Source organism: Lagopus leucura, unplaced genomic scaffold (genome assembly GCF_019238085.1).
Source record: "Lagopus leucura isolate 7727_CA_CO unplaced genomic scaffold, USGS_WTPT01 Super-Scaffold_100008, whole genome shotgun sequence".
Taxonomy (NCBI): Eukaryota; Metazoa; Chordata; class Aves; order Galliformes; family Phasianidae; genus Lagopus; species Lagopus leucura.
Window position 1 is genome coordinate 32,113,251 of NW_024962265.1, and position 26,848 is coordinate 32,140,098.

General features: G+C 42.4%; 1 protein-coding gene across 2 annotated transcripts in view; it reads left to right on the plus strand.

The window, feature by feature from the left end:
* SRGAP1 (SLIT-ROBO Rho GTPase activating protein 1) overlaps nucleotides 1-23,628 on the plus strand; it is a 139,539-nt gene extending 115,911 nt beyond the window's left edge. For both annotated transcript variants that reach the window (XM_042872573.1, XM_042872574.1), the window contains exons 16-22: nucleotides 5,782-5,887; nucleotides 9,231-9,455; nucleotides 10,125-10,204; nucleotides 17,327-17,507; nucleotides 18,028-18,162; nucleotides 18,285-18,630; nucleotides 20,650-23,628. In XM_042872573.1, the coding sequence (XP_042728507.1) occupies nucleotides 5,782-5,887; nucleotides 9,231-9,455; nucleotides 10,125-10,204; nucleotides 17,327-17,507; nucleotides 18,028-18,162; nucleotides 18,285-18,630; nucleotides 20,650-21,027 (1,451 nt within the window). In that variant the 3' untranslated portion in view covers nucleotides 21,028-23,628. The remainder of the gene's footprint in view (nucleotides 1-5,781; nucleotides 5,888-9,230; nucleotides 9,456-10,124; nucleotides 10,205-17,326; nucleotides 17,508-18,027; nucleotides 18,163-18,284; nucleotides 18,631-20,649) is intronic.
* Nucleotides 23,629-26,848: the final 3,220 nt, after the last annotated feature.

A 26,848-nucleotide genomic window follows, 5' to 3' on the forward strand; every position in this document is an offset into this window, starting at 1 on the left:
AAGACAGTCTAGGCAAGATTTTTCTCCCACTTCAGACTTGGAACCTGTCATAGTTGCATTAATTACTTTTTCTGTACCCTTGTAGCCCAGTACACCCGACAGTTCCGTCACATACTAAGTGTCTTGTCCTTCATGCTGGTGGGAGCAGGGCCAGACTCTGTTTCTTCCGTGAGAGCAGAAGCTTATGTAACTTCTTTAAATCACAATTCAGTATGTAAAGTCCAGAAAGCTTTCACGTTTTTATTTAAGAAGTAGGTGCTCTTAGTACTTATTGCATTTGCTTTCTGATGAACAGTGAGAAAAGGATTAAACATTAACTTGTTTTCAAATAATTTTTCGAAGCAAATGCCAATGTGTTTTTGTTAATTAGTGGCAGAATTTGTTGTACGAGTTGGGAGGGAGAGAAACAAATCAATGAAGTTAATGTTCGTGTAAAATTTTAGAAGGGCAGAATGTCACGCATTCTATATGGAAATGTGATGTTGCCAGTGAAAAAACCCTTGAATCTGAGGTACTTACTTATGGATGTCAAGCATAATTGAGGTTACAGCTGCAAAATGAACCTTTCCTCAGTACAGCCACTGAGGAATTCCTTTGCATCTATGCATACATTTTCAAATGAAATAGAGCATTGTGATTTAATGCTTTCCCTTTTGGAAATACGTTGAAAGTGGAGCAAAATGACTGGCTTTTAGGGCAATTTGTATTAATTAGACTCATGAGAGTGGTGTTTTTCTGTTTGGGCTTATGGATCATTTAAGTAAAATTGCATCCAAACTCTAACTTCTCCAAAGCAAGCAGGAAAGGCAGGATAGAACATAATGATTCCTTTTCATGATGGGCCGTAATGCTGCATTCTTAGCAAATGGAGTGACTGCTATTACTCAGAGCAGCACTCAACAATCCAGCAGGTAAAATGCAGTGGTGGGGGAAGGAGAAGAGTTGTGCTGTACTTCTCTTCTGCCCTTTTCTGAAAATAGATTGGGCCAAACAAACAAAGGATTTGTAAGAGGAGTTACGCATAGGCAGAGGGTGTTTGAAGCTGTGCGGAAGGCTGGCCATAGTTCACTACTTAAGGACTACAGTTCCTCTGCTGGAGTGAATTTTTATACATGTGAATTATAGTTGACATCTACATACGTAACTGTGCAATGTGGCGGCAGGCTCATCTCAGCTGTGCAGACAGTGCAGCTTCTGCTCAGCTCGTTATAGTTATGGATTTCATCTCCTGTGTCCTAAATTTGATACACTACCATGCCAGGATGGTGAGAACTTTTTCCTTCTAGTGTGTATCATTTTGATCCTTTGCAGCCAGCAAGGTGCATTTAGCTCCAGATGTGATCGTTATGTATGCATATTATTCACTGCTTTTCCAGAGTATCACTTAAAAAATAAAAAACTATGAATTGTCAGCTTTTCCTGAAAAATATTCAACCAAATGACAATAGCTGTTTTCTTAACCAAGTGACAGTGGATGCCATTGTGTTTGTTTTCCTATAATGCCTTCTGAAAGAGATTTGAAAGAGCTGTAAATGGCATTGCTGAGTTAATGTATACATATCTTTGAGTTGGATTGGACTCATCTACTGAAGTGGAAAGGCACACAAATTGTGAAGTTCAGCACTAATGCATATTCATGTAGACTACTTGTCAGCTGCAAATTGACCATAAAAACTACATCTGCAAGTGTAACTCAGTCCCATTTGATGTTCAGTGGAAGTGTAAAATAAGCATCAGCATTCATTCTGTTAATAGTAGGTGCCACTCTAAGTGGTGGGAGATCCCCTCACAGAGCTACTGCAGTGAATTTTGTCCTTCAAACCAGTGGTCCTAAAGGTGAGAGATGTCTTACGTTACCGCTTATGGCTTTCTTCTCCCTTTGTGGTGACCTTGCCTGTGAAATATGCTTAGCTTGCACAGCAGTGGCAGTTAGGTTAGCACAATTCATTCACTGCTAACACTAGTCTTTGCCTCCCATATGTTCTAATCAATATCTTCCTTTTGCAAAATGTTTGCATTTCTTTTGTTACTACTGAGGTTAGTCCAAGAAGTATATCAACAGGGGGTGATAGAAGAGCACAAACCAGAATCCATAGTTTTGGTTTCTGAGCTCTGACTGTTCCCAAGGCTTGAAGTTCTCTCTGTAGAGCATTTCACCACTAGTGAAGGAGAGGTCATATGTAAGACCATGACCAGGTAATGAGTGGTGCTTTTGTAGCATCTTTAACTAAACTGGGACGATAAAGGCATGTGGCCAAATGGCCCAGAGGATTTGGGAAACACCAGCAATTGCTGTCTTGCAAAAGCCTTTCGTTTTCTGTCACCAAAGCACTGAATTTATATATTCAAATACTTACTGCCTTTTACATGTTCCACTACTTCAGGATTATTGCTTAATTAAACTTCAGTTTGCCTTATATTTTCTTAATGTTACTTAAGATGAATGTATCCTTGTCTTCATTTTTAAGTTATTATTGTTTTGCTTGCATTTGGGGGGCTTCTGTTAGTAATTGTGTTTTCTCCTCTCTTATGCTTCTTACTCTCTTCTGAGGCTGATAATTCACTTCTGGCCTGTTTCACTTTGATGTCTGCCTTTGTGAAAAATTCATTGTGAGATGCCAGATGGTTAAAATGTGTTATTTCTTAAAAAAGAGAAAAGTGTGCATTCACTGTCTCTGCAATAAGCAAAAGTGACACCACCTCTCCAAAACAGACACCAGTGTTTTATCTGTCGTGGAGGTCAAAAATCACACCTTTTATGTAAGTCTTGGATTGCTAGGATTTTTGCCTATCTAATGCTATCGAGAAGTGCTCCTTTGCTTGTAGCTGACAAAGAGGCAGCTGGCTGATAATCTCTTTCATTTCTGCAGTGACGTTGGTATGCTGGATTTGTTCACCTGGCTGTGGGTTTGATCCTCATAGCTTAGACAGGTCTAGGAGGCAGGTGTGTCAGTCAGTCAAGAGCTCCAGAAGTTTTGTTCTGCTCTGAAGCACAGGAACTAGTAAATAAGTAACCATCTGTATTTTTTGTTTTTACCTAGTGGTAATCTTGATATGATATTGATATTTGTGTGTTGTTCGTATTTCTCTTTCCTGCCGTAGTTAGACAAATCTCGTTGGTTCTCAGTATGTTTGTCCTTGCCAGAAGCTTATTCCATTCTCTGTCTTTGGAAATTAGAGTCTTACCATGTAATTAGAGTAACAAATCAGTTTTCACATTCTGATTCCATTTTCCATTAATGCAACTAATTGCAGTATTTGAACAAGTTGTGTAGTATCAATATTTCAGTTTTCTTAGTTAAAAAATGGGCAGTAGGTCACTGAGTGCTGAACTAAGGATAATTACAGTTCTTCAAAATCAGACTAATGAAGAAGGCCTCCAACAGAAGCACCATGGGAGAGAAAGCACGGTGGCATATACGCTTTGGTATTGGAAAAATGGTGTTAATATGCTTTGGTATTGGCACTGCCAGTGGTTCCTTGCAGCTGCCAGCTTGTGGCCTGGATGACCATTTGGTCCTCAGGTTCTCTTTAGCAGTGCGGCCAGAGGTGATAAGGCAATGCTTCCTTTTTCCTCTGCAGCAGAGCTGCAAATTCTTTTTTCCTGGATGCAGAAGGAGCTCTGTATTCAGTCCTTCTTTCTGACATGTCCAAACACTCATGCACTTTGATACAGGGGCAGCTCTAAAATTCGGTTCCTCACTCTAAAGCAGCACGCAAATACATGATGTTACTAGATACCTCATTTATACCAAATCAGTGCTCAGAAGGACAAACAAACCCTTTGAAATCATATGGAAAGCAAGCAAACTTACCACTTGGCAGGGGTTTGGATTTTCAATAAAGAGGCTTTCATGGAAGCTGGGGCTGGGTTACCAGGAAGGAATTAGAAATACTCACATTTCAGCCTTGTGTGGATAGTTTTTAACAGCTTCATTGCAAAGGAGACCTCCTGGTACCAGTAATGCCCCTACTAGGGCAACTGAGGTAGCTCAGCGCATGACCACACATCCAAATTCTTTGTGCCTCCTGTGCCTTGTCTGTGCTGACTGTAGAGACTAGTTCCTGGCCCATACATCCTCTGAAATATGTCTGGAAAGAGCTCGGAAGAGTTGCAGTTGACAGAGACCAGGAGGTTTCTATGCAGTACCTGCATGCCAACATTCAGGACCATGCCCCATCTTGGTTTTAGTTTCCTAGATTTAACAAAGCTATTGCATCCACGTCGGCAGCACACAGCTGGAAGGAGCCACTGGACCCACCTGGGAGTCAGGCCAGTGCATTTCTCAGTTCAGTGCTGATTTGAATTCAGTGATAATTGAACCTATTTCAGGGCGGGTTTCCAGAACTGTTTGGAAGAGGCAGAACCGCAGCACAAAGCCTTACCAAGTAAAGTCTTTGATGCAGAAAAAAGATCCTGGCTATGTTATAGCTTCCCTGTAGCTTCCCATATCCAGTATGCAGGGTGGGAAAGCTCTGGAGAAGCTGTGTCACAGCACCATGCAGACATGCTGCTGAGACAGCAGTATTCTAGGAACTAACTGAAGCACTTCAGGACCTTCCTCCCCAAACCTCATTCCTTAGAAGACTCACAGATAGGTTTGGCAGGGAGGTAAGGTGAGGTAGACACTACAAGGCACCACTAGCAGTAATAGCAGCAGCATTTGTTGGAAAGAGTAGTCAGGCTCCTTCCACCAAGTTCAGACAGGTGGAGAAAGGCCTTGGGCTAAAAGCAGTGTACGTGAGCAGTGGCAGAAGACAGCGTGGCACTCCAGTGCAGAAGTGAAGGTAGCATTAGCATGTCCGAGATACAGTGTGTACTGAAAAGGGAGAGAACTGCAATTGTTCTGCAGATCTCAGGTGTGCAAACATCTCCAAGGCCCCTGCAGAGGACCCCTGTTCTTAACCAGTGACACATCCCAGAATCTTCTGTTTCCAAGCACATTAGTGGTGCGGAGCCAGTGGGATCTCCCATGAGTGCAGACGTAGGAACAGTTTTTGCCTTTCAGTTCACTACACTAGGTAATCCTAATGATATGCAGTGGATGTCTCTCTGCCAATTCTCTTCTTACGCTTAGATTTTGGTACCAAAATACTGATTATTAAACAGCACTTATTCTTCTAAGAAACAGAAGTCACCGCACGTTTTGCTTCTGCAAATAAATTCTTATTGGTAGAATTGGCCATACCAAAGAGAACAAATAAACACATGGAACTCTGCTTACAGTTAACATTGTTATGAAAGCAATTATTTTAAATTTCTACTGTTGCTGGTGGTGAACTGCTATAAAATCAACCAGGAAAGTACATGGGATCTTCGTGTTTGCTGTTTACATCTCAAACAACTTAAGACCTTTGTTCTACTTTGGCTTTAATAGAATTATAGGTGTTCATTAAGAAAACTGATTAGACAAGCCCACTGGTTGGAAAGTTATTGCTGGTATGTATACTTACATAGAGAGAATGAGTCTGTTTTTGAAACTGGTGGCAAACATGTCTCCTTGATTCCCTCACGTTATTTATGTTCTGTTACTTTGGTTTCATGGACTGCCTAGCTGAGCAAATGACCCAAGGTTTGACTTGGGCAGATTTATCAGGTTCTATATTTAAAGATGCTATTTTTAAACTGTGTGATTTTAATGAGAGAAAAGAAGGCTTTCAGGTCTTACTTTTCTAATAGCGTAATATAAGAAGATATTGTCCACAGGCATGTGGTAGGAAGGGGTCAAATTAAGTAGACTGATAAGAAATGTGATTTGGAGTACTTTCTTCTGTTTACAGGAATAGACAATCTCTATGAGAGGGCTCTTCACATCCGCAAACTCCTCCTCACTTTGCCCAGGTCGGTCCTTATAGTGATGAGATACCTCTTTGCCTTCCTCAATCAGTAAGTGTTTTATACTTCTTGGGGATACCGTGTCTTTATCTGCTTTGCTCTACTGGTATCAGTATTCTTTACTCATATTCAATGTACAGTTTACATTTAAGTTGCATTTAATGCAAAAGATGATCTTTTAACTGACAACAAAAATAGGAGGAAAACGCCAGTTTCTGTTTAAATTAATATTGCATTGTGAGCAAGGTTGTAATAAGACAGATTAAAGTAATGTCCAAAATGGAGAGTGCAGTCTACAGCAGTAATGCAAGAAAAATAACTAATGCAGACTTTAGTTACATTTAAAATAATTTACATAATATAGAATTTTTTTCCCCTCAATCTGATTTTGATCTGATGGAAAAAGTAAACAGTGTATTCAAACAACGCAGGCATTGCAAGCTATACATATATATATATTGCAACCTATTTAATGCTAGGCAATGCCAGAATGAGATGTGTATTGTCTCTTCTGTTTTCTGTTAATGGGGCTACCAGTACATAAAACATGTATTATCCATGTATGCTTTGATATAAACTGTTTGAAACCTAACAAAACATAGGCAGCTGCTGGAAGGAAGGTTGCATGAGAAAGGGGGAAAGGTCTTTATTGTATTTGAAAAGCTACTTCATTCTTGAAGGAAAAATAAAGATAGTTTGGGCAATTGGTCTCCCTCCAGTTCTTCGTAGCCCTCTCTAGTTTTGCTGAGTCCAATATTTTCACTGCAAACTTTTCTTGTTGAGCACTTTGACCTGATTCTTTCTTCCTTCTGCTGTCATATTATCTATTTCCTGTTATATCTGTTTTGGTATTACCTTTTTCCTCTTTTTCTTCTACATTTGCCCTCTGCTGATTCATTCTGTCTTTGCTGCCTTCCCCATTTAATCCTTTCTGTTTGTTCCTATAGAAGCAGGCTCTTTTCAGACAGGTTGTGTGTCTGCTTGTATTAACAGCTGTTCATGTTTCCTTTCTTGTAGTAATTCATGAACCTCTTTCAGGTAATATTTAAAAGAGGGGCAGAGATCCAAAGTTTTGTGAAAGCAGCTATTCACTGAAGACATGAATTCATCAGTCAATAGTGATGTGGTGTAAATATCTCAAATGCTTATGTTGCAGCTTCTCCTCTGAATAGACATATAGACTGACCAGAGTTATACAAGGTTTTATTTGGTATGTGGTCATGTTACCTAAATCTATGCTCCCTACACAGCAATGCAATTCAGAAGGAAGGCTAAATCTCTTACTGCTCCAAACTGCTCTTGTTGCAGCTACAGAAAAAACATTCCCATAGTTTGACTTTCTGCAATCCAGTTCTGCTTTTTTGCATATGTTCATATGGCCAAGAACTCATCAGATTTCATGACCAGAGGTCACCTGGTCTCGCATCCTGCTCAAAGCTTCTAAAGGTAGATCGAGTTGCCCAAGGTCATAACCAGCCAGGTATTTCAAAGGACAGGGAACGCACAGCCTCTCTGGGTAATCTGACCCAGTGTTTGGTCAGTCTCACAGTGAACAGTTTTCTTCCTGCTCTCAGATGGGGTGTCTCTTGCTGTGCCTTGTATCTGTTGCCTCTTATATATACTTCCAAAAAGAGTTTCTCTCTCTCATGCTTGTGATTTTGAAGGTACAAGAATGCAGCTGTGTTTCCTTTTAGTCTTCTCTTCTTAAGGCTAAACAAACCCAGTTCTCCCAATGTTGCTTTGAACCCCTTATGCTCAAGCTCTCTAACCATCTCATTGGACTTGCATCAGTCTCTCAAAACTAGACTTAGTACCTCATGCCCAGTATAGCATCATTAGCATCATGAGTGCTACGTAGAGTAGAATAATGAATTCCCTTGACCTGCTGATTTTGCATGTCCTAATACAGCTATGTATGCAACATCATCACCAGAGAACACACTGCTGAATCACAACCAACTTCTTGTCCAGCAAAACCCTGGTGTTTTCCACTGAGAGCTGCTACACAGCACTTAGCTCCAGAGTATAGTACCGCATTCCAAGACAGAAGCAGGACCTTGCATTCATCCTTGCTTTAACTTGATAAAGTCAATGTTAGTGCATCTCTCCATTTTGTCAAGGTCCTTCTAAATAGCAACCCTACCCTTCAGTGTATCTCCTGCTCCCCTCAGAGTGGTATCATCTGCAAATTGGTTGAGTGTGCACTCCATCCCATTGCCCAGGTCATTCATGAAGACATTGAACAGTATCAGCCCCAGTAGTGAATCCAGAAGAGTATAGGGTGATACCAGTCACCAGCAGAACTTGCCATATTTCACAGCGATGTTTTATGTGTTTTTTACACGAGCATCTTGTACACTCACAAAGTCTTAATCAGCTTACATGTCAGTAGAACATTCCACTTCATTCAGTGCACAAGATATGAAAACATCATGGCATAAATATGGAGACCATGATTAATTTTACAAAGTAGTTATGAAGGCAGTCATTTTAAGCCTCATCAGTTTGCATTGTTTGTACGTGGCAAACAGTCGTAAAATTCCTTTTCTAAAGGGAATATACTCCTGTATTTAAATACAATCAGACATACTAATGCATGTGCTGCTTCAGAGTACAGAACAGCACTAAGGTAATGGATGTCTCAGCACTTCCAATTCTTTTCAACTGATCCTCCACCAAACCACTCAAAAGCTAGAATGTCCACTAGAAATTTTGGTGCTTTTGAATACAGGGATAAAGAGCAACTTGTAGTTCAAAAAAATTCTATTGAAAACTAGTCACGTTTGATTTTCTATAGAAAAGAAGAGCTAGCAAAAATTGATTAATAAGATTAACCAAAACCTTTCCTTTAGTTGCTTCCAAAATGAAACTTCTGTGAGAGCTTCTGAGCACAACACAAGTGTTGCATAGTAAAAACAGAAACTTGAAGTCAGAAGAGTCTTTGCAAGATCACAGGACTCAGTTACCTCGAGAAGACAATTCAGTCTGCTTAAGTTACATAGCAGGTGGATGGGAGATGTGCACTGAGGTCAGATGAGAAATGATATGCCTGTAATACCCACTTAGGATGCAGTCCACTTGGGCTTCCAGGGATAAACACCGATGGATGCAGCAGCAATCAGTGCATTTTACATTAGCCCATTAGGTCAGTGTGTACTGTATATAACAGTTTATGAGCATGTGCATAAATGTACGTGTATGTGCTACGTACTCATTCTGTAATGTATGTAAACTGGTGAAGAAATTCACTCTTCTGTTTTGTTTTGTTAAATAGAACTGTTTCAGAGAGCAGGAAATCTCTGCATGGAGACAGAAAATTAAGTTTCTCCAGTTTCCTAAATAAGGTTAATTGCAGTGCAAAGGTCATTTTTTCTTGATTTTTCTTTTATTACAGCCTTTCACAGTATAGTGATGAAAACATGATGGATCCGTACAATCTGGCCATTTGTTTTGGGCCAACCCTGATGCCTGTTCCAGACATACAAGATCAGGTGTCTTGTCAGGCACATGTGAATGAGATAATCAAAACGATCATCATCCATCATGAGGCTATTTTTCCAGATGCTAAGGAACTTGATGGCCCAGTGTATGAAAAATGCATGGCTGGAGATGACTACTGGTAAGTCAGAACACTATCCTTCTATCTCCTTAATAAAATCATTATTCTGGTTGTCTGGGTAACTCCTATGATAAAGAATCACTTTCAAAGAAATACGGAGATTAATGAGAATGTAATTTGGGTTCATATGGGAAGGTTTTAGCTGTAAAACACGTGAAGCAAAGGCAGTTATGATGAGGCTCACTACATTTTGTGGAAGATGCTAGCCCTGTACTCAGCCAGATGATACCAGAATTCACAGTGTACTGATCAGAGTTCACTGCCAGATAGGATAATAGCTGACTGGCTGAGAACCACTAGTTCAGAAGGGAGGTGAAACACTTCCAACAAATTTTCTTTTACGATGCGTTCCCCCTCCTCTCACACACTTTTCATAAGTGAAAAGATTAACAGATTCTTAATAACTGAAGATGTTCTCTGAATGAGAGGTACGTAGACTTCTTCTGTAATTGTATATTCATAGCATGTCATGCAGTTTGTGTTGCACATTATAACATTACAAGAACACTTTTAAGTAATTGCGTGGGAGTGGCATATCACTGATATGTGTGGAAGATGTCAGTTACCTCTGGTGGACTGCAGGGGAGAGGGACTGGAGTTGAATGCTCACTGAAGCATCCTTTTCATGGTCTGGTTTCTCTCTCTGCTTGACCTTTTGTTTCCTTTCAGTGACAGCCCATACAGTGAACATGGTACATTAGAGGAAGTGGACCAGGATGCTAGCACAGAGCCCCATACCAGTGAAGACGGTATGCCCATTTTGTTATTGTTTCTTTGATAAAAATAAGTTTTACAGGTGTTTCATGCAGGCAGCCTTCTTCCTTTCCTAATTGTGTCTCATTTGAAAGAAGAGATTTTCAGTTCTGGTGTGCTGTAGCAAAGCCAGCGTTTTCAGTCTTTGTGTTCTTTTTCACTCTGATCTATCTGTGTTTGGCCAGCTGTTTCCTTGTTCTCTTCTGGTTTGCCCTGCAGTCGCAGGAAGGGCAAGAGAGAAACTATTTCAGTCAGCAAATACTATTATACCATTTCTGATATAATGTAACATTTTTTGTGATTGTCTTTTGTCTGCAAAAGTCGAACTTAGCAAAAGTACATCTTCAAATATTTTATCTAAGGGTTGTCATTCAAAATGCTCTATTTTGATATAGGTGTAAAAGCTGCTGCCATCTAGGAGACTTTTAACTACTGAAAAACATATATTCACTCCAAGTAAAACTTCTGAACAAGTTATTCACAATACTGATCATAGGCACTATGAAAGTTTCAGATATCACTGATACCCATGAAAAATTTGATGCATCTTTGTTGCATGGATTCTTTTTAACTAGATTCCATAAATAATAAAGATCTGTTTGACTGTGACATACTTCAGTTGAACCATCCCTCTCATAAACTTCTGCCTGGTTTACAAGCAATTGTAACAGATGAAAGGTGGTGTCAAAATTGTTAAGTAGCCAGTTGGAGGAGAAGGAATAAAATATTGCTTCCTGTAGAGAAGAGCTGCAGTGTGAATTCACTGCAGATGTGTCCAGCGGGCAGCTCAGAGAGCAACAAGGACACCTGCACTTACAGCCAGTGCAAACAAAAGGTACCTCTTCACCATATTAGAGGATGCATGGAAGGAGGGAAGAGGTAGAGAGGGGGGAGAGGGAGAGGAGGAAGGAAGCTACAGCAAGAAAGGAAATTATTTCTTTTTTTAAAAAGTAATATATGAGGGACATTAGATAGGAGCTGGGAAAACTGCCATAGAGGAGGGAAACAGTAAGAGTTTCCTGTAGGAAACTTAACTACATTGGTCCTAATGCACACAAAACATGCAGGCAGTTGTTTAAGTGTAGCTGTGTCTGTCTGCTTTGTCATGGAGACAGGCTGCGTGTGACAGATTGCCTGTCTCTTCCCTTTGCTGGGGTGAGGAAAGCAGGCAGAGTCTTACCAATGCACCTGTTTGGAGAGGAAGCACAGTTGAGTGGATAAGCATCATATAGGGATAAAAAAACTGAAAGGAGAATAAAAGTCTCGTGTTATTTTTCTGCCTGGGTTTATGCCCATGCCTACACATACTGTTTATGAGTGAGCCTGTACATGTGATCATCTTAACCTACGTAGAGCTAAAAGCACTTTCTTTATACAGTACAGCGCCATTAAATGATGTGAACAAACTCATAAATACACCTTATCTTTCCAAGGCAGCATAGCTGTACTTTGGGATACATCCTTCTATTGGAAGTATCAAGCCAGATCAGAAGCTGAAGAATTCCATCTGCCTCTCATTTAGAGCATAAATGAAGTAAGCAGTGAAATGCAGCAGTATGTAAGGGCCAGCTGTGGGGGCCCATGGCCAAAATGACAGACAGTATTAAATGGGCAGGGAAGAAAAGTGCAGTTTTTCATCTGCAGATGGAAGTGGTTACCTCAAAACCAAGCTTAGGAAAGATGAAAGCATCAGAGGAGTAAGAACGTCCCTATTCAGGCTATGAAAATATGTAGTGTGTCACCCGGGGCTCAGTAATTGTGGGCTCTACCCCACCATTTGTCATAGAAGCAGTTTTAGGTTACTGTTCTGTTGCTACTTGTATTACAACTGTGTCCTTGATGGAAACAAACCCTGAAGAAAAGAGCTGTCAACAGAACAGAGAAATCAAGCTGCTGGATATGTGTGGTTTTTTGTTCACCAGATGGGCCAGCAATTAGTTGTCCCATCACACCTTTTTAATCCATTCTGTACTGAAAGGAAGCAGACATTTGTGCTTACAGCAAAATAATTGTTAGCACAAAAATATTTCTAATCTAGCAAAATACTGTTGCAAAGACAAAGATTAGCAAGCCTCTGGGTTGCACACAAAGCCCTGTTGGCCTTCAGTTCTCACTCAGCCTGCAAGCTTGAACTTTTTTCGTTTCCATAGATGGGAGCTTTCAGTTATAATAGCTCCTTTTTCTAATGTAGGCTACAAGCACTAAATTAAGTGCATTTACCATCTCACATTTATTCCAACATGCATATTTACGTATTTTTTGAGACAGATCTTTTTACTAAATGTTCTTCGTACCAAATGTGAGAATAGATGAGAATTGTGCAGTTTGCATGTTGAATCTCATGAGGGCCACTGATCAACCTGTGGTGGACCTAAAAAGCCTGGAGTATTTGGGCGAATCGAGTGTGACTGATTCATTGATCATAGACTGGATTTGTCTCTGCCACTGGTATATGGACAAGGGGAAATATGGGGTTGTTGTATTGATCAGACACGTGGTGCACACCCTGCTGGGAGATGAAAGAAGCAAATTCTGTAAATTTCAATTAACGCTGAAAATCTGATGAGGTTTATGCTGAAATGTTCTATGTGTACCCAAGACCAAGGAGCTAACCTCATAGGAATTACAGGGTTATTGAAACATAATCCAGAGGCTGTGATCAAAAGCTAAAGGATTTATTTTTCTGTTATTGTTGCTTTAAGAATTGCTTGCTATATAAACTTGAACTGCATGTGAATGTCTCTGCTCTTAGGAGAACAAACCCATCTGTATTTGCTAGTTCAGCAGCACTAGGAGTATTTAATTACAATTTACAGAACAACCAGACTTTAAAAATTAAAAGATTTAATATGTCTACAGAGGTAACATCTGGAGGCTTGGAGAAAAGATGGCTGCAACTTGTAATTGAGCATATAAATACTTCATAACTGCGCAGTTTTAAGCATATAAGTAGTCATTTTTCTGAGGCCATTCGTCTTTGTTTATTTCTGTTGATCACTGGAAAGGGAAAAGAAAAGGAGAAAATTATGCATTACATTTCATGATGCATTACAGTGCATGATACTAAACCAGATCTGGAGGTTGGTGGTCCTGCTTGCGGCAGGGGAAATGGAACCAGATGATCCTTGGAGTCCCTTCCAACCCAAACCATTCTATGATTCTATGATTCTGTGCTGCATTTTACTGTAGTGTTTCTGGGTTTTTGTGAATATGGGTAAAGTATCCCTGTTAAGGAAAACACATACCTTTCTTTTTCCTCCTAAATCTGGAAATGAAGTCTAATTTGTGAAGTTTGGAGCATTTGTACTCACGCGTAAACACTGAAAAATCTATCTGTAATTTTGCAACAGAACATTTTCCTGAAAGTGCCTCTACAGTAAAGATTCAAACAATGAAGGATGTTGTTTATGTTTTGCTCAAGCAGTCTTTAGAATACTTTTTTTACCTGCTGGATTTTTTTCGTTCCTTTTGGGATGTATGAAAAGGCATAACTAGATTTGTTTTCAAAGGAAGTAAATGAGAATTTCCTGAGGAAATCAAACAGATGGGTCATTTCTCCTGGGAAAACATGCATACAATTAATGTCATGCTGTTCATAGATATCTCATAAACATAGGATAAGAATTGAGACGGTAGTTCTGCGGGAGACAAAAATTAAAGGGACGTGGAAGGCTCTGAGTTATTGCTGTGTCCCCACCATGTAATGTTTGTATTATTTTTCAGTAGTTCATTCTGCTAAAACCTGTCCTACCAACATTTCTTTGCTTTTACTGCTCCCCAGTCTGAGCACTGCTGTCCTAGGACAAGATTTTGCAATAGCAAAGCTACTTTTCTGTGGTGGGGTGAAGAAGAGGCAGAAGAGATCAGGAGATAGGAGACAGCTTCTTCCCAGAGGATGTCAGAACACAGTGTATTCCCCACAGGCAGGGTACCCCCGGGGTAACTGAGGATGTGTACAGCAACAGCGACCCTCCTGAAAAGTGCAGGGAGTCATTGTCCCTCTCAGCCTTAGCTCCTCATGGCCCGAGGTGCAGAGAGCAGTCTGATGCCACCCTAACGCTGTCACCACTGCAGGGAGGTACATCTGGAACTGACATTGCAGAGTTAAAATTGGCACTTATGTTTCCTATGCCTCTTCTGCTCTCCCCTGGAGAACTTCTGGGTTTGGACAGCTCTGCTTACTGTCCATCTGACGTTCACTTCTGAGCACACCACAACGTAACGAGCCGAATGGCGGTAGTAATCACAACAGAACTCGGGATCATAAAGAAATGAGAACAAAGCTGACTGTAATCAAGTCCCTAAAGCTTCTCCCACAGTACTTAGGTTTGTCCTAATTTTTCACTGCCTTATCTTCGACTGAATCACTGGAGATGATTGCTGGTGAGATCATATGTGTCACCAAATGCTCCTTGCTGCTGTAGGCAGATGCCCCCAGGTATTGACAGAGCAGTGCAATTACATTTCCCTCCAAGCTGTCAATTTTACTGTTAGACACTGCAGTTCTGTACCACGCAGAGTTTGAAATACAGATCCCAAATTCAGCTTTCATTGCCTTTGCTTTCTTTGAAAAATATTTGTCTGCCAGTCGGTAACCTTGGTATTAAATGGCTTAGCTTCTCAACATGCATTTATTTCTAAGAGTAGCTGTCATGGTACTTTGGTTTTGAAGATCAGAGTTTGACCTATATGAATTGCTAACATTAATTGCTGTTTAAAAAATAAAACCTGAATGCGGTTTGCTACAGGAAAGTTCTATCCTTGTAACAGGAATATTCAAGCAAGGAAAACTCCCCTTTCAAAACATTAACACCTGTCTGAATGTATTTTCAGTTCCATTAATAAAACTGTGAGATTTACTGGCATTTCCTCCATGAAGAAGCAGGATTTGTTTCTGAAGTCTGTCAGACATCTCAAAAGTCACATCTGTTATCTGTACATTACCAGTTCATGCACCTCTGACATGATTCTGCTAAGGCACTGGCACAGGTTGCACATAGAGTTGGTGGCTGCCCCATCCTTGCAGACACTCAAGGTCAGGCTGGGGAGGCTCTGAGCAGCCTGATGGAGCTGTAGCTGTCCCTGTTCATTGCAGGGAGTTGCAATGAGGTTTTTTTTCCAACTCAAAAGATTGTATGAAAATATGTCAGTCTGTAGTCAGGTGCAGGCAATGGAGATACGGATTTCCATTGTGTGCTATGCTTGCATTAGCGTAATTCCACTGAGGAAGATGCACTTAATTCTGGTTCAGTCCATTAATTGTAAAGAAGAAGACATTTAGACCTGCACACTCTAGTGTGGGATACTATACGGTATCTGCTGAAATTAGCAGAGAAGCGGGAAATCCCATAATGAGTCAACTTAGGGGTTTATCAGTCAGTCCAGTATTTGTGACCCTTATCAGTTCACAGAATGTCAGAGAAAATTATGTCTGGGCAACTTGGGATCTTCTTATTCGCTGGAAAAATTGGTGGGTTTTTTGGTTTGTTTTGTTTGTTTGTTTTGACGGGGTGTTGGGTTTCTTTTTTGTAGTTTTTTTAGCATTTCCAATTATTACCCATTAGTGAGCAAGTCACTCTGAAACCTGGGCGCTTCTGCTTCTGAGTTCTTGACCCATTATTCCACAGCCCATTAGCTTGCTTGTTGGCTTAGTCGTATCCATACAGTCTTGTCCTTTTGAGTTCTACCCGAGTTAAGTAATACCTTTGTGTAATGAGTTGTACAAGAAATATGCATGACATGTAAAAACAGTGTTTCCTTCTATCGGTGTTAGGTTATTGCAATTCAGTTTAATATTGCTTTCTTAGAACACGATGCAAGATAAACAGGAACATTTAATTTGCTTTCTCTTCCCATGGTAGTAGTGTCTTTCCATGCCTGTACCAGCTCTGTCACATCTGTACTTCATGTTAAAGGTAGAATAGGTAGAATATCTAGAAACACAAACAAGATTTTATGTTAGAATGCATTACTAATGTACACACCAGCATTAAATTTTTCCAGATTTCCCAGATTGTTTCCATTTATGCCCCCTTTAATCTCACTTTGCTTAAAGACAGAAAAAAAAAAAGAAACCTCTCACCACCCCTGGGGAATGCCTGCCAGTGAGCCATCCAGCAGTGGGGTGTTTTGAAGAATTAACCCTGTTATTGCCAAGTTCTTAGTTGCATTTATGTAATTGATTTCTTCTAGTGTGCACTACTTTTGTGTTGTAGAAGTTATTTCCCCATGCCCCTGTGTGCTACCTCAGGAAAGCTCCTGGTGTTATGGCTCTGACCACACTATGTCCACTTTCCTATGTCCACTCTGTGCACCCTGCAGTTTGCTACAGTGCGGCCACGCAAACAGCAGGGCACCAGACAGCCTTCTGTGGGCTGGGCAAGTCATTAAAACGAATAGCTGCAAACTGTGGCCTCAATAAAGGTACAGTCATTATGTTTGCTTACTGCAGGATGAAGTTAATTTTAAAATGTACAAAATGTTGTCATAAAGAGACAGTGGCTTTTATTACACCCCAGCCCTTTGGGGAATTACTGCCTCAGCGGTTTCAATTTTCACCAGACACAAAGTTGCTATGCTGGTCATTAGCCCAGATGTTAATTTCTACCTAAATTTCATTCTGGTTGTATTAAAAAAAATGGTTATTTCAGAGGTCCTACTTTGAGTTATTCAAACCAACAGCGTATTAATTTTTAAGATGGTATTTTGCAGAATTGTCTTCAGGCATTCTCATTGTCTTTATCACGCTGCTTCCTCAGATCTCCAGTTATTCAGTTTGTTCATCTTACATTCAGAGGTCCTCATTGCCTTGCCTCCATCCCACACCCAGCCATGAAAGAGCCCTTGCTCTGTAGGTTGAGCCCTCTCTGCCACCAACAGCTGTTGTGCCACTGGAGTCTGCTGTTACGTACCCAAATGTTTCATGCTTTGGGCACAGATGGTGTTTCATCGTAAAGGACACGTTACAGTGACTGCTTGAAGTCTGCCTTAGCTCAACTGAGCTCTTGTCAGCTCTGCTCAGTAAGAGTGAGCATGAAGAAAATGCAGTAAGTGGGTTTGATGAAGCCAAAGTGCACTCTGTGGAATCTGATAACCACTCTTTTTCCCTCCCTACTCAGAGTGCGAGCCCATAGAAGCTATAGCCAAGTTTGACTACATTGGAAGATCTGCACGAGAACTCTCTTTCAAAAAAGGAGCTTCCCTTCTCCTGTATCATCGAGCATCTGAAGACTGGTGGGAAGGAAGGCACAATGGGATCGATGGCCTTGTCCCTCACCAGTACATAGTGGTGCAAGATATGTAAGCAGCGTCTTGTACAACAGGGCTCTTGGTGGGGTGTAAATACTGAAGCAATTAACAAGTCATTTCCAAATGAGATAGTGCTTTGAAGGCTCAGATAGGTTAAACATTTGCCTTCTAAGCAGCATCCCTCTGTCTCTATTACCTCAATTCACAGTTCATTAAGAGATAGGTGCTGCTGCACCTGTTTTAATCTGCCTATCTCTTTCTAGCAGTTGCTAATAGTTAACTTCAGAATAGCAGGGGGTGGAGAAGAGCAGCCCTGAGCTCTTGTTTTACAGTATTAAGCACGTGCATCGCCAAGGATGACAAGGTTGTTGTTTACAGAAAGGTTGCATGCAGACAGAAAGAGCTCAGTAATCAGAAGGATTATAGGTGATTTTTGGAGACTCAGAGAGGCTGCAGTGCATTATAACATGCTTGGAATTCCTTAAAGGGGATTAACACCTGGGAGTGCCAAGATGCTCTCTGTCACACCTGATTCTCCGACCTCTAATCTCACTATGTGTGTTCTGCTCAGGGATGATACTTTCTCTGATACGCTGAGCCAAAAAGCAGACAGCGAGGCCAGCAGTGGACCTATAACTGAGGACAAGTCATCATCAAAGGACATGAATTCTCCCACAGATCGTCATTCTGACGTATATTTAGGAAGGTAAGTTTGAGCATAACAGGTTTTTACTGGCACTGCTCACAGCTCAGATGATACACCAATTCTGGACATGTTTGTGGTGGATCACTACAACTCGTACTGTGACTGCTTATTCATTCATACAGGCAAAGAAAGAGATCAGAACCTCCACCTCCTCTAAGGCGCCCCGGCAGAAGCAGTGATGGTCACTGCCCAGTTCACCCCCCTCACCCTCTCTCCAATTCATCCGTGGAGCTGGGATCCCCCAACCTGGCGACTCACTGCAGTCCCAGAGCCCTCCTTCAGAACCGCAACCTCAATGCAGACAGCCCTGAGAGGAGACGTAGGCCTGGGCATGGTAGTCTCACCAACATCAGTAGGCATGATTCTCTGAAGAAGATTGATAGCCCTCCAATCAGAAGATCTACGTCGTCTGGTCAGTATACAGGTTTCAATGATCATAAGCCACTGGACCCAGAGTCAATAGCTCAGGTTTGTACCTTTTTTTCCCCACTCACTCTGCTTTTAATAGGGGCAGATCTCAGTGAACAGCATAGCGTGGGTGGAGGGGGGTTGTACACTAGTATGAGTGTGCAGGAGAATATCCTACTTAGCTTTCTAAACAGTGCATGTGAAGGAAAACGCATTAAGAGATCCTGATGGAGAAGCACAAGGGGAATAGATGTTGCACAAGCAATAAAAAGAGATAATTTCCTGTTACACCATAACGAAATTGCCTCTGCCACGCACTCTGCTAGGATAATAAATGATTGCAATGGTTACGTAAGTCTCTGTGCTCTGAAGAAGGCAAGCCTAATCTAACATGCATGTAATTAGTGTTCAATTATTTCTGAGTGTTATGGTACGCAGCAAAGTGCTTTGACTGGCTAGTAGCTGCCTTTGCCATTCAAAGCACAGATTTACGTTCTGGAGTCGTGTGAAGTGTAGATCATATTTAGCTTTCATATAGATCGTACGTGGTTCTGCAGTACAATTATTTGATGCTTGTAGTTGTTCCTTAGAACGTAAAATGCAAGAAGTTGCCCTGTTGTAAATCCATATGGTCCCCATGAGAACCCTTCAACAGTGTCATTCCTATCAGTGAAATGATAAGAAGGGTGGAAGGGAGCACCCGATCATCACATTGGTCATTGTGGAAGTAGGAAGAAATGCTTTGTGGTGAGGATGCTGGGAGACTGGTAGCCCAGCAAGATTGTGGATGCCTCCCCTCGGAAGCATTCAGGGCTAGGCTGGATGGGGCTTTGAACAACCTGGTATAGAGGGAGGTACCCCTGCCTATAGCAGGGGATTGGAACTATGTGATCTTAAAGGTCCCTTCCAACACAAACCATTGCATGATTCTATACTGTGCAAAACTGGTAATAGGGAGCTCTTGAACAAATTAATACTTCTGTCTTCAGAACTCAGGTTTTGTCTAGATAGTATAACATGATTACTGGGGGCACCCTGAGGGTACAGTATGATTGCAGAAGTATTTTCCAATAACACTGGCATTCATGTTTTAAAATTTCATGTACTGACAACGCTTGCTTTCAAACTCAGCTTCCAACAAGGGACACAGGGGTCTGTCATGGTTGGCTCAGAAAGCTGAACCAATACCAGAGAGTTAGAAAATCTAGATGTTGTTACTGTTTTGTTTTACTCTAAGTTGTTTATTTACTTTTCTTGAGCCACACATAGTGCTGTTTGGCTCAAGCTATCATTCTTCATGCCTAAACTGGTGATAATTTGGCTGTGAAAGAACCTGAACTTTGCTTAACCTATGTGAAGGTTTTTGTGAGTAAGCAAAGAATAGATACTTAACCTCAGATCTATCTCAATACCACTAAGAATAAATAAACCAGTGCTGGTGCTTTCTTTCAATATTTTTGTGCTGGAAAATCTAATAGAAAGCAGTCAGTTTCTAAGATGAGCTCATGGAACAATGATATCTTGCAGTTTTTCTGCTTAAAATTTAACTTAGAGAAACAGGAGAGAAGAGCTGGCAGACATGCAGGCACGACTTCCTTAGAAAGCATGGTTCATAACCCCTGTAGGCTGTACCCATGCTGAACACCTGAGTGGTGAGGGTTGCAGCCAACTAAGAGCCAGCAAATGGGACAAAATCTAAAGAGCTGGCGTTACCTCAAAGATGCAGGAAATCTTCTCAGTTAAATACAAATGCCATGAAGCAAATGTTCATTGCCCTGTCGCCTCATAAAATTATTTCCAGGTTTGGGCTTAATGGATTTTTTTAACAGTTGAGATGGATTTTGATGAATGTCACGTAAGCAGGTTAAATTTTGCAGCGTTCAGCCAGACCGCAGACTTGTCAATTGTAACGTCTTTCGCATAAATCTGGCGCAGATTGGCTTTAGCACTCTGATATTCATTAAAGAGAGGAGTGCCGGCAAGTTAATCGCTGCATTTTGCACCCCTCCCTGCTCCTCCTGCTCTGTGCGTTCAGTAGCAGCTCCAGTGACGTGCCGCTGTCTCTGTGCTCTGACCCAGGACATTGAGGAGACGATGAACACGGCGCTGAACGAGCTCCGGGAGCTGGAGCGGCAGAGCTCCGCCAAGCACGCGCCCGACGTCGTGCTGGACACCTTGGAGCAGATGAAGAACAGCCCCACTCCCGCCACCTCCACGGAGTCACTGAGCCCTCTCCATAGCGTGGTTTTACGGAGCTCCGAGCCTCAGATTCGCCGTAGCACCAGTTCTTCCAGTGACACCATGAGTACTTTCAAGCCCATGGTGGCCCCTAGAATGGGAGTGCAGCTGAAACCTCCCGCTCTTAGGCCAAAACCTATTGTTCTTCCAAAAACAAACCCTAGCATAGGGCCTTCCCCTCCTTCCCAGGGTCCGGCAGACAAATCTTGCACAATGTAGAAGCTCAGCCACCCACGGTGCCCGGCTGGAGTATGCTAGGGAAAGAGATGGATTAACGATAGAAGTCAGGGCTCCATGACATCATTTGTTCATGTTTATAACTGGAGAGGCTTTGTTTTTCAGTGTTTTTGAATGTATTGTCTGAAAGTAGCTACATTAACATGGGCATTTGTATTTTGTATGGTTTCAATTAAAAGAAGAACTGGACGATTGTGCATCATTTTAAAAGAAAACAAACATACACTTACTTGAAAACTTGATGCTGCACCGTTTGTAATAAAATCAACACGGATCACAAACAGCTTGCCACGTTGTACCGTATTTCACAGTCTTACTGTAACTATGTAATAACAGATCCCACACAAAAGTAAGGGGCAGGGAGGGGGGTGTCAGAGAGGTGGAACCTCTCATCTCTGGGTCACCAAAACAATTCTGAAGCAAGTTAGGAAGAGCTGAAATACAGCATGTGAGGGTTAAGTGTCGGTGTGGAATGTCTAAGTCATCTCAGGCCACAGTTCCTATTTAAGACACACACAAAGAAAAAAAGCCACCACAGCTCTCACAATTGGCACCAGTTTTTAGCTTTCTTGTTGTCGGTCTCACTTTGGGACAGGTGCTGAATAGACCTGGAGATCACACTGCTCTGCTCTCACTGATAAAAAGCAGCATCCCAGGTCACAGCTAACGCATCTCCAGGATAGTATCAAGAAGCTCCTCTCGCCACCAACCTAGACCTTGATTCCCTGACACTGCATTTTTCACAAAAGCTAACTTCATTTAAAGTTGCTAGCTGGGCGAGCCAGGCTCTGGGAAGCGTGTGACTGTCGGTCCGTTTGGCAGGCTGGTAGGCAGTTAAAAGGATCAGCTACACAGTCATTCAGCAAAGTATCCCATTGACTTTATTGCTCAGTGGCAGACTGAAAATGTGATCTGAGCTGCAGCAGTCAGAGTTTGAGCTGCCCCAGTGCTGCTGGTTGTCTCTCAGCACTGTGCTGACTGCAGCCCCACAGGGCGCTCTGCAGGCGGGCTGCCCCACACAGGGCTGGGCTCACCCACAGAACAGGCAGCTGTTCTACCACCTGGATTCAACCTGACTCAGGTTTTCCATAACCACTTTTTCCCCTCTTGTTTTTTTTTCTTTATGGCAGAAATCAGTACCTTTCTTACGCCTATGTGTGAGTGAAGACTGTCAGCTTTGCTTAGCACTCTGTTGTTGAGCTCTGCTCCACGTGAACTAAATGTACGGCTGCTCAGCACATTGCAGCAGTAAAGCCATCAGATGCTTTCTGCGAGTAAGATTTCCAACATCCAACCCATAAAGTAAGTTTTAGTGAAGAGGATGGGGAAAAAAAAAAATCCATAGTAGTCCAGCTATGGGAGTAGAACAGGCTTTGAGATCTCTCTTTCCATACGTTATTTAGGACCTCACCAGTGGAGAGCTTTAAGTTGCCCCATTCACTACACATAATTCAGTCTGGGAGAGAAAGAGTGGTGACGGCTTTTGATACAGACAGTTACTGAGGTGGTGGAATTTAGGAGCAACTTGCTTCTGCTGTGATTTACACTTTGTAGAGAGAGAACACAAAGCTCCAAAGAAAAGCATCCCATTAAATGCGTTGGATAGCCCACCCATCTGGGCTCCTCCACCTCTCCCACTATGTGCAAACCCATCATCAGCCCCACTGCAGGCTGTCGTCTGTCCCACTGAGAAGCAAAGTCTGGATTCCCAGAGCACAGCGCAGGCAGTGGCTCCCCTGCCCGGTTAGTGCTGCTCTCTGGGGTCTGCACACTCGTTTGGGACCAGGAGATAAGTGCCAGTGGTTCCTCAGTTTACTAGAAACAGTGAAACAAACTGGAATTCCAGCTGTCATTGACATGCAGTTGTAGTCTAGCGTTCTTAAAATAACCTACCTGGCATAATTGAGATGGATTCCTGTATCTTTAAATTGCATAGGGAATTTTGTATGTTTAAATAACTGTACTGAACTCCATAATGCTTATATTAGAAATTGTTTAGCAAAAGAAAATATTAGAAACAGTGCATTTAGTGAATGCATCCACTTAGTGCATTCACACAGTTAAATGTGTAGTTCGATGGTAATTATAGATACTTAAAAGTATAGTAAGTGGATATGTAACAGGAAAGACTGCTACAACTACAGACGTACTAAAGGGTAACTCCTGCACACCTAATCGAGTCAGTATTGTCCTTTACTGTCAAGTTTGATGAATTGCAGTACTGGTAGCTTCCTGCTTGTTGACTGTTACCTACTTGTGTCAATGTACATCTGTAGTATGTACATGTGAAAGTGCCTTTAAATTTTAGAGGAGCTTTAGCCTTGCTCTTGTACTGTTGCATTTCCATTGCATCCTTCCTGTTCGTGTATGGCTGCATTCCCATTGCATTCCTTCCATTCTCGAAGAACAAACAAAAACATGGACACTTCATGGTTCTGGAAGAGAAATGCACTGTTAATCTGTTGTGACAATGCACTTTTATGTATAGTACTGTACATTTTGGCATGTACCATTACAAGCTTCAGTATACATTCAGGTTTGTTCCTCATAGTGTATCTTTATAATAAAGAAGATAGTTCTGTCTGTGCGTGTAGTTTTGATGGGTCAACCTCTGTACCATCTGGTGTGGATTTCTCACTTCTCCTTGCCTTCCCCATGAGAGAATAGCCAGCATTCCCTCGCCACCCACCCCCACCCTGCATCAGACCGCCATCCTGGCCTGAAGCAGTGTTTGTTCCCATACAGGTTGTTTCCTAATTCACGAGCACCATCCCCATAAGCTGACCAAAGTCCCTCCAACTTACAGTGGTTTGAAGGAGGAGAAAAGCCATTTCGAAACAAGCGTTTTGAATGCTTGCTTAAACCCAAGTGAGTGAGGGGAGCCATCCAGAGCTGTGGGAGCCATCTTGGGCTGTGGGCTTCTTGGACTTGTGCCGCTGCCCTCGGCGCCACTTCCCATTCAGGTCCCACAAACCCACAGCAGCATTCTTGGTGGGCCCATCCGTCAGCCTGCAGTGCCAGGCTCTGCGTTCCAGCACCCAGTGACTTACTTTAGGTATTTCTTCTCGTCCTCTGCCGCACAAAAGCCGGCTGAGGGCTGCAGGAAGGGCTGGCACAGGTCATCCCTCATTCAGGGCCCTGCGTAGCCCAGAGGAAGTGTAACCTAATTCCTGCAGCCAGCTGCCGCACAGAGAGGCTTCTGTGGCAGCTTTCAACCTATTTTAAAACAAAAGGGAAATGACGAATTGAGGAGAACCCTTCCTTTGTTTAACTTGATACTGAAGCCCCGGTGCCGCGTTGCTCTTTGCTCACAGGCCTTGCGGTGAGAGCAGCCTTTGCCTTCACTGCGCAGCCCAGAGGTTTGGAGGAGGAAGGGGTCTGCTGACCCTACAGCACTTTGCAAAGCAGTGGGGGTTGCTGATCTGAGAAAAGTCAGTTAGCAGGGCAGAAAATGAGCAGTGGTGGAGGTGGTACATTCAGCTCTCTGGTCACCTCTGAAAACAACAGTTTGGAGTTGCAGGGAGCTCCAGGCACAGCTGTCCCGAGGGACATAAACCTCTGCTCAGCCCGGGGGCTCAGGAGCTGCTGCAAACTTGTTGCAGTGTTCCCGGTGTCCTTGGTATGGTGTGGAGGTTGTTGCCTTGAGACCCTGTGTGGGAGAGCCACTGCTCAGAGGAATGAGCCTTTCTTTGGTCCACATGGTGTTGATCAGCGGGGATCAACTGAAACCAAGACCAAGCATCAATCAGCGATTGATGCAGGAAAGTACTGTTCTTATGTTAAGAATGTCACTTTTTCTATGAAATTAAAGCAACTTTCATTTTGCCCAGGTTAGAGCACCAGAGCAGGACACAGCAGGCAGGCAGCTGCTGCACCCAGAGCTGACATGGACCCATGCCCTGCAGCATCCCATGCCTGGTGCCCCACTTCATACCTGCTGTGTGTGTATTCTGTAGTGCACACTGGCATCTGTAAACACTGACCAAACAACGTTAAAAAGTGCTATGCATTTATTAAAATGCGTTACTTTTCAGGTCAGCCAAATCACAGAGACAAGCGCTGCCCTGCAGGGAAATAAAATGGTCATTGAAGCAATCATTTTTCTAACAATGGCTTTTTGATTGCAATGGAAGAATATTACTACAGAGGTTGTTGTCAGTCATGGAGTGTATGTTTCAAGTGTGCTACAGGTGGAATCTAAAATCCTTCACAAGGATTCCTTGACCAAGGAATGCTGAGAACTGTGGGGCCATTCACCAACCAGTTCAACACATCAGATTGGTTCTTAATTGTTTTTCGTTCTGACTGCAGTGTTTGCAGAGCAGCCTGTTGTGATCACACACAACTCCATGGCTGGCAGCCAGCAAAGTGCACCTAGCAGCTGCCACCACTACTCTCACATCCAGCAGAATTTCAGCACAACAATTTTCTCAACTCTTCAGATGTTTTTTTCCTCAGTGCTACGTCCAAAATTAATTTCAAATCTATCATCGAAACCTCTCTTCTAAATTTCACTTACCTCATGGGCTAATTTTGTGGTTAAATCCCATTTATCCTGAACAAAACCCATTTATACACAAGACAAAAATAACGAACCAAAACACAGCTGATCAGGGACTGTCAAATCACACGTAGTTAATTCTAAACTCTTTTCCATTCTCATTCCCACCTGTGGCCCCATCGGTGTGGATGCTGCTGGACCAGCCATAGTGCAGCTCCTCCACTACTTCTGCAGCTGAACTGCAGCCTCTGAACTGCTGGAATTCACTTCCTATGCAGGGCAGAGGAGGAGGGTGAACCCCTGGCATTGAGAGCACTTTTGGGGTTTTGTTTCTCTTCTGGGGCTCCAGCACCAAAATCTGTTGTTTAGCCTGGAGAGGAGAGAGCAGAAAAACTCCAGGGAGACCTCCTTGCAGCCTATGAATATGTAAGCATAAGAAAGATGAAGATACTTTTTACTAGGGCGTGTAGTGACAGGACAAAGGGTAATGGGTTTGAAGTGAAAGAGGGCAGGTTTATACTAAACATTAGGAAGAATTTTTTCATGCTCAGCATGGTGAGGTGCTGGCACAGGCTGCACAGAGAAACTGTGGGTGCCCCATCACTGAGGGCAGTCATGGCCAGGTTGGAACTCATGGGCAGCCTGAGCTGGAGGGAGGTGACCCTGCCCATGGCAGGGAGGTGGAATGGGTCATCTTTAAAGTCTTTTCCAACACAAGCCAATCTATGATTCTAGGAAATCCTGTATCCAGTCTGAGAAAGGTAACCTGTACGGAAATGCAGGGCGCTGGCCTGTCCTCCAAAATATTCTGGCTTTTTACAAAACATTTGTTTGGTCACATCTAGCAGAGAGCTCTGGGGTGTCTCAGAATCATACAAATATTGAGCTTGGAAAAGACTTTCAAGAACATCTAATCCAATGGTCAACTTACACCTGAAGAACAAGACGAGCACTGCAGAGTGTCCCATCTTGTGTTGGCAAGGCAGTCCAAGCAGGTTCTCATCTAACTCCAGCACTTGAAAGCATGCAAGGAATATTTTCTATGAAAACCAATGAACAGCAGGAGGATGAGATGGCAAAAGCAGATGTGTCACACCTGCAAGATCTTTATTTTGATGGAGCAGCATTTTCCCATTATTTCAGAGCTTCTTGTAAAGCACATGGCTCTGAGAAGCCTGAGTTAGAAGCAAGCCAAGGAGGGCTGCACTGTGTTTGCCTATAGGTGCTAGCAGGGACCTCTGGAGACTCAAAGGGAAAGTCTGGAAAGGCAGAGCCAGCACCTTGTAGCACCTTGCTGCTTCC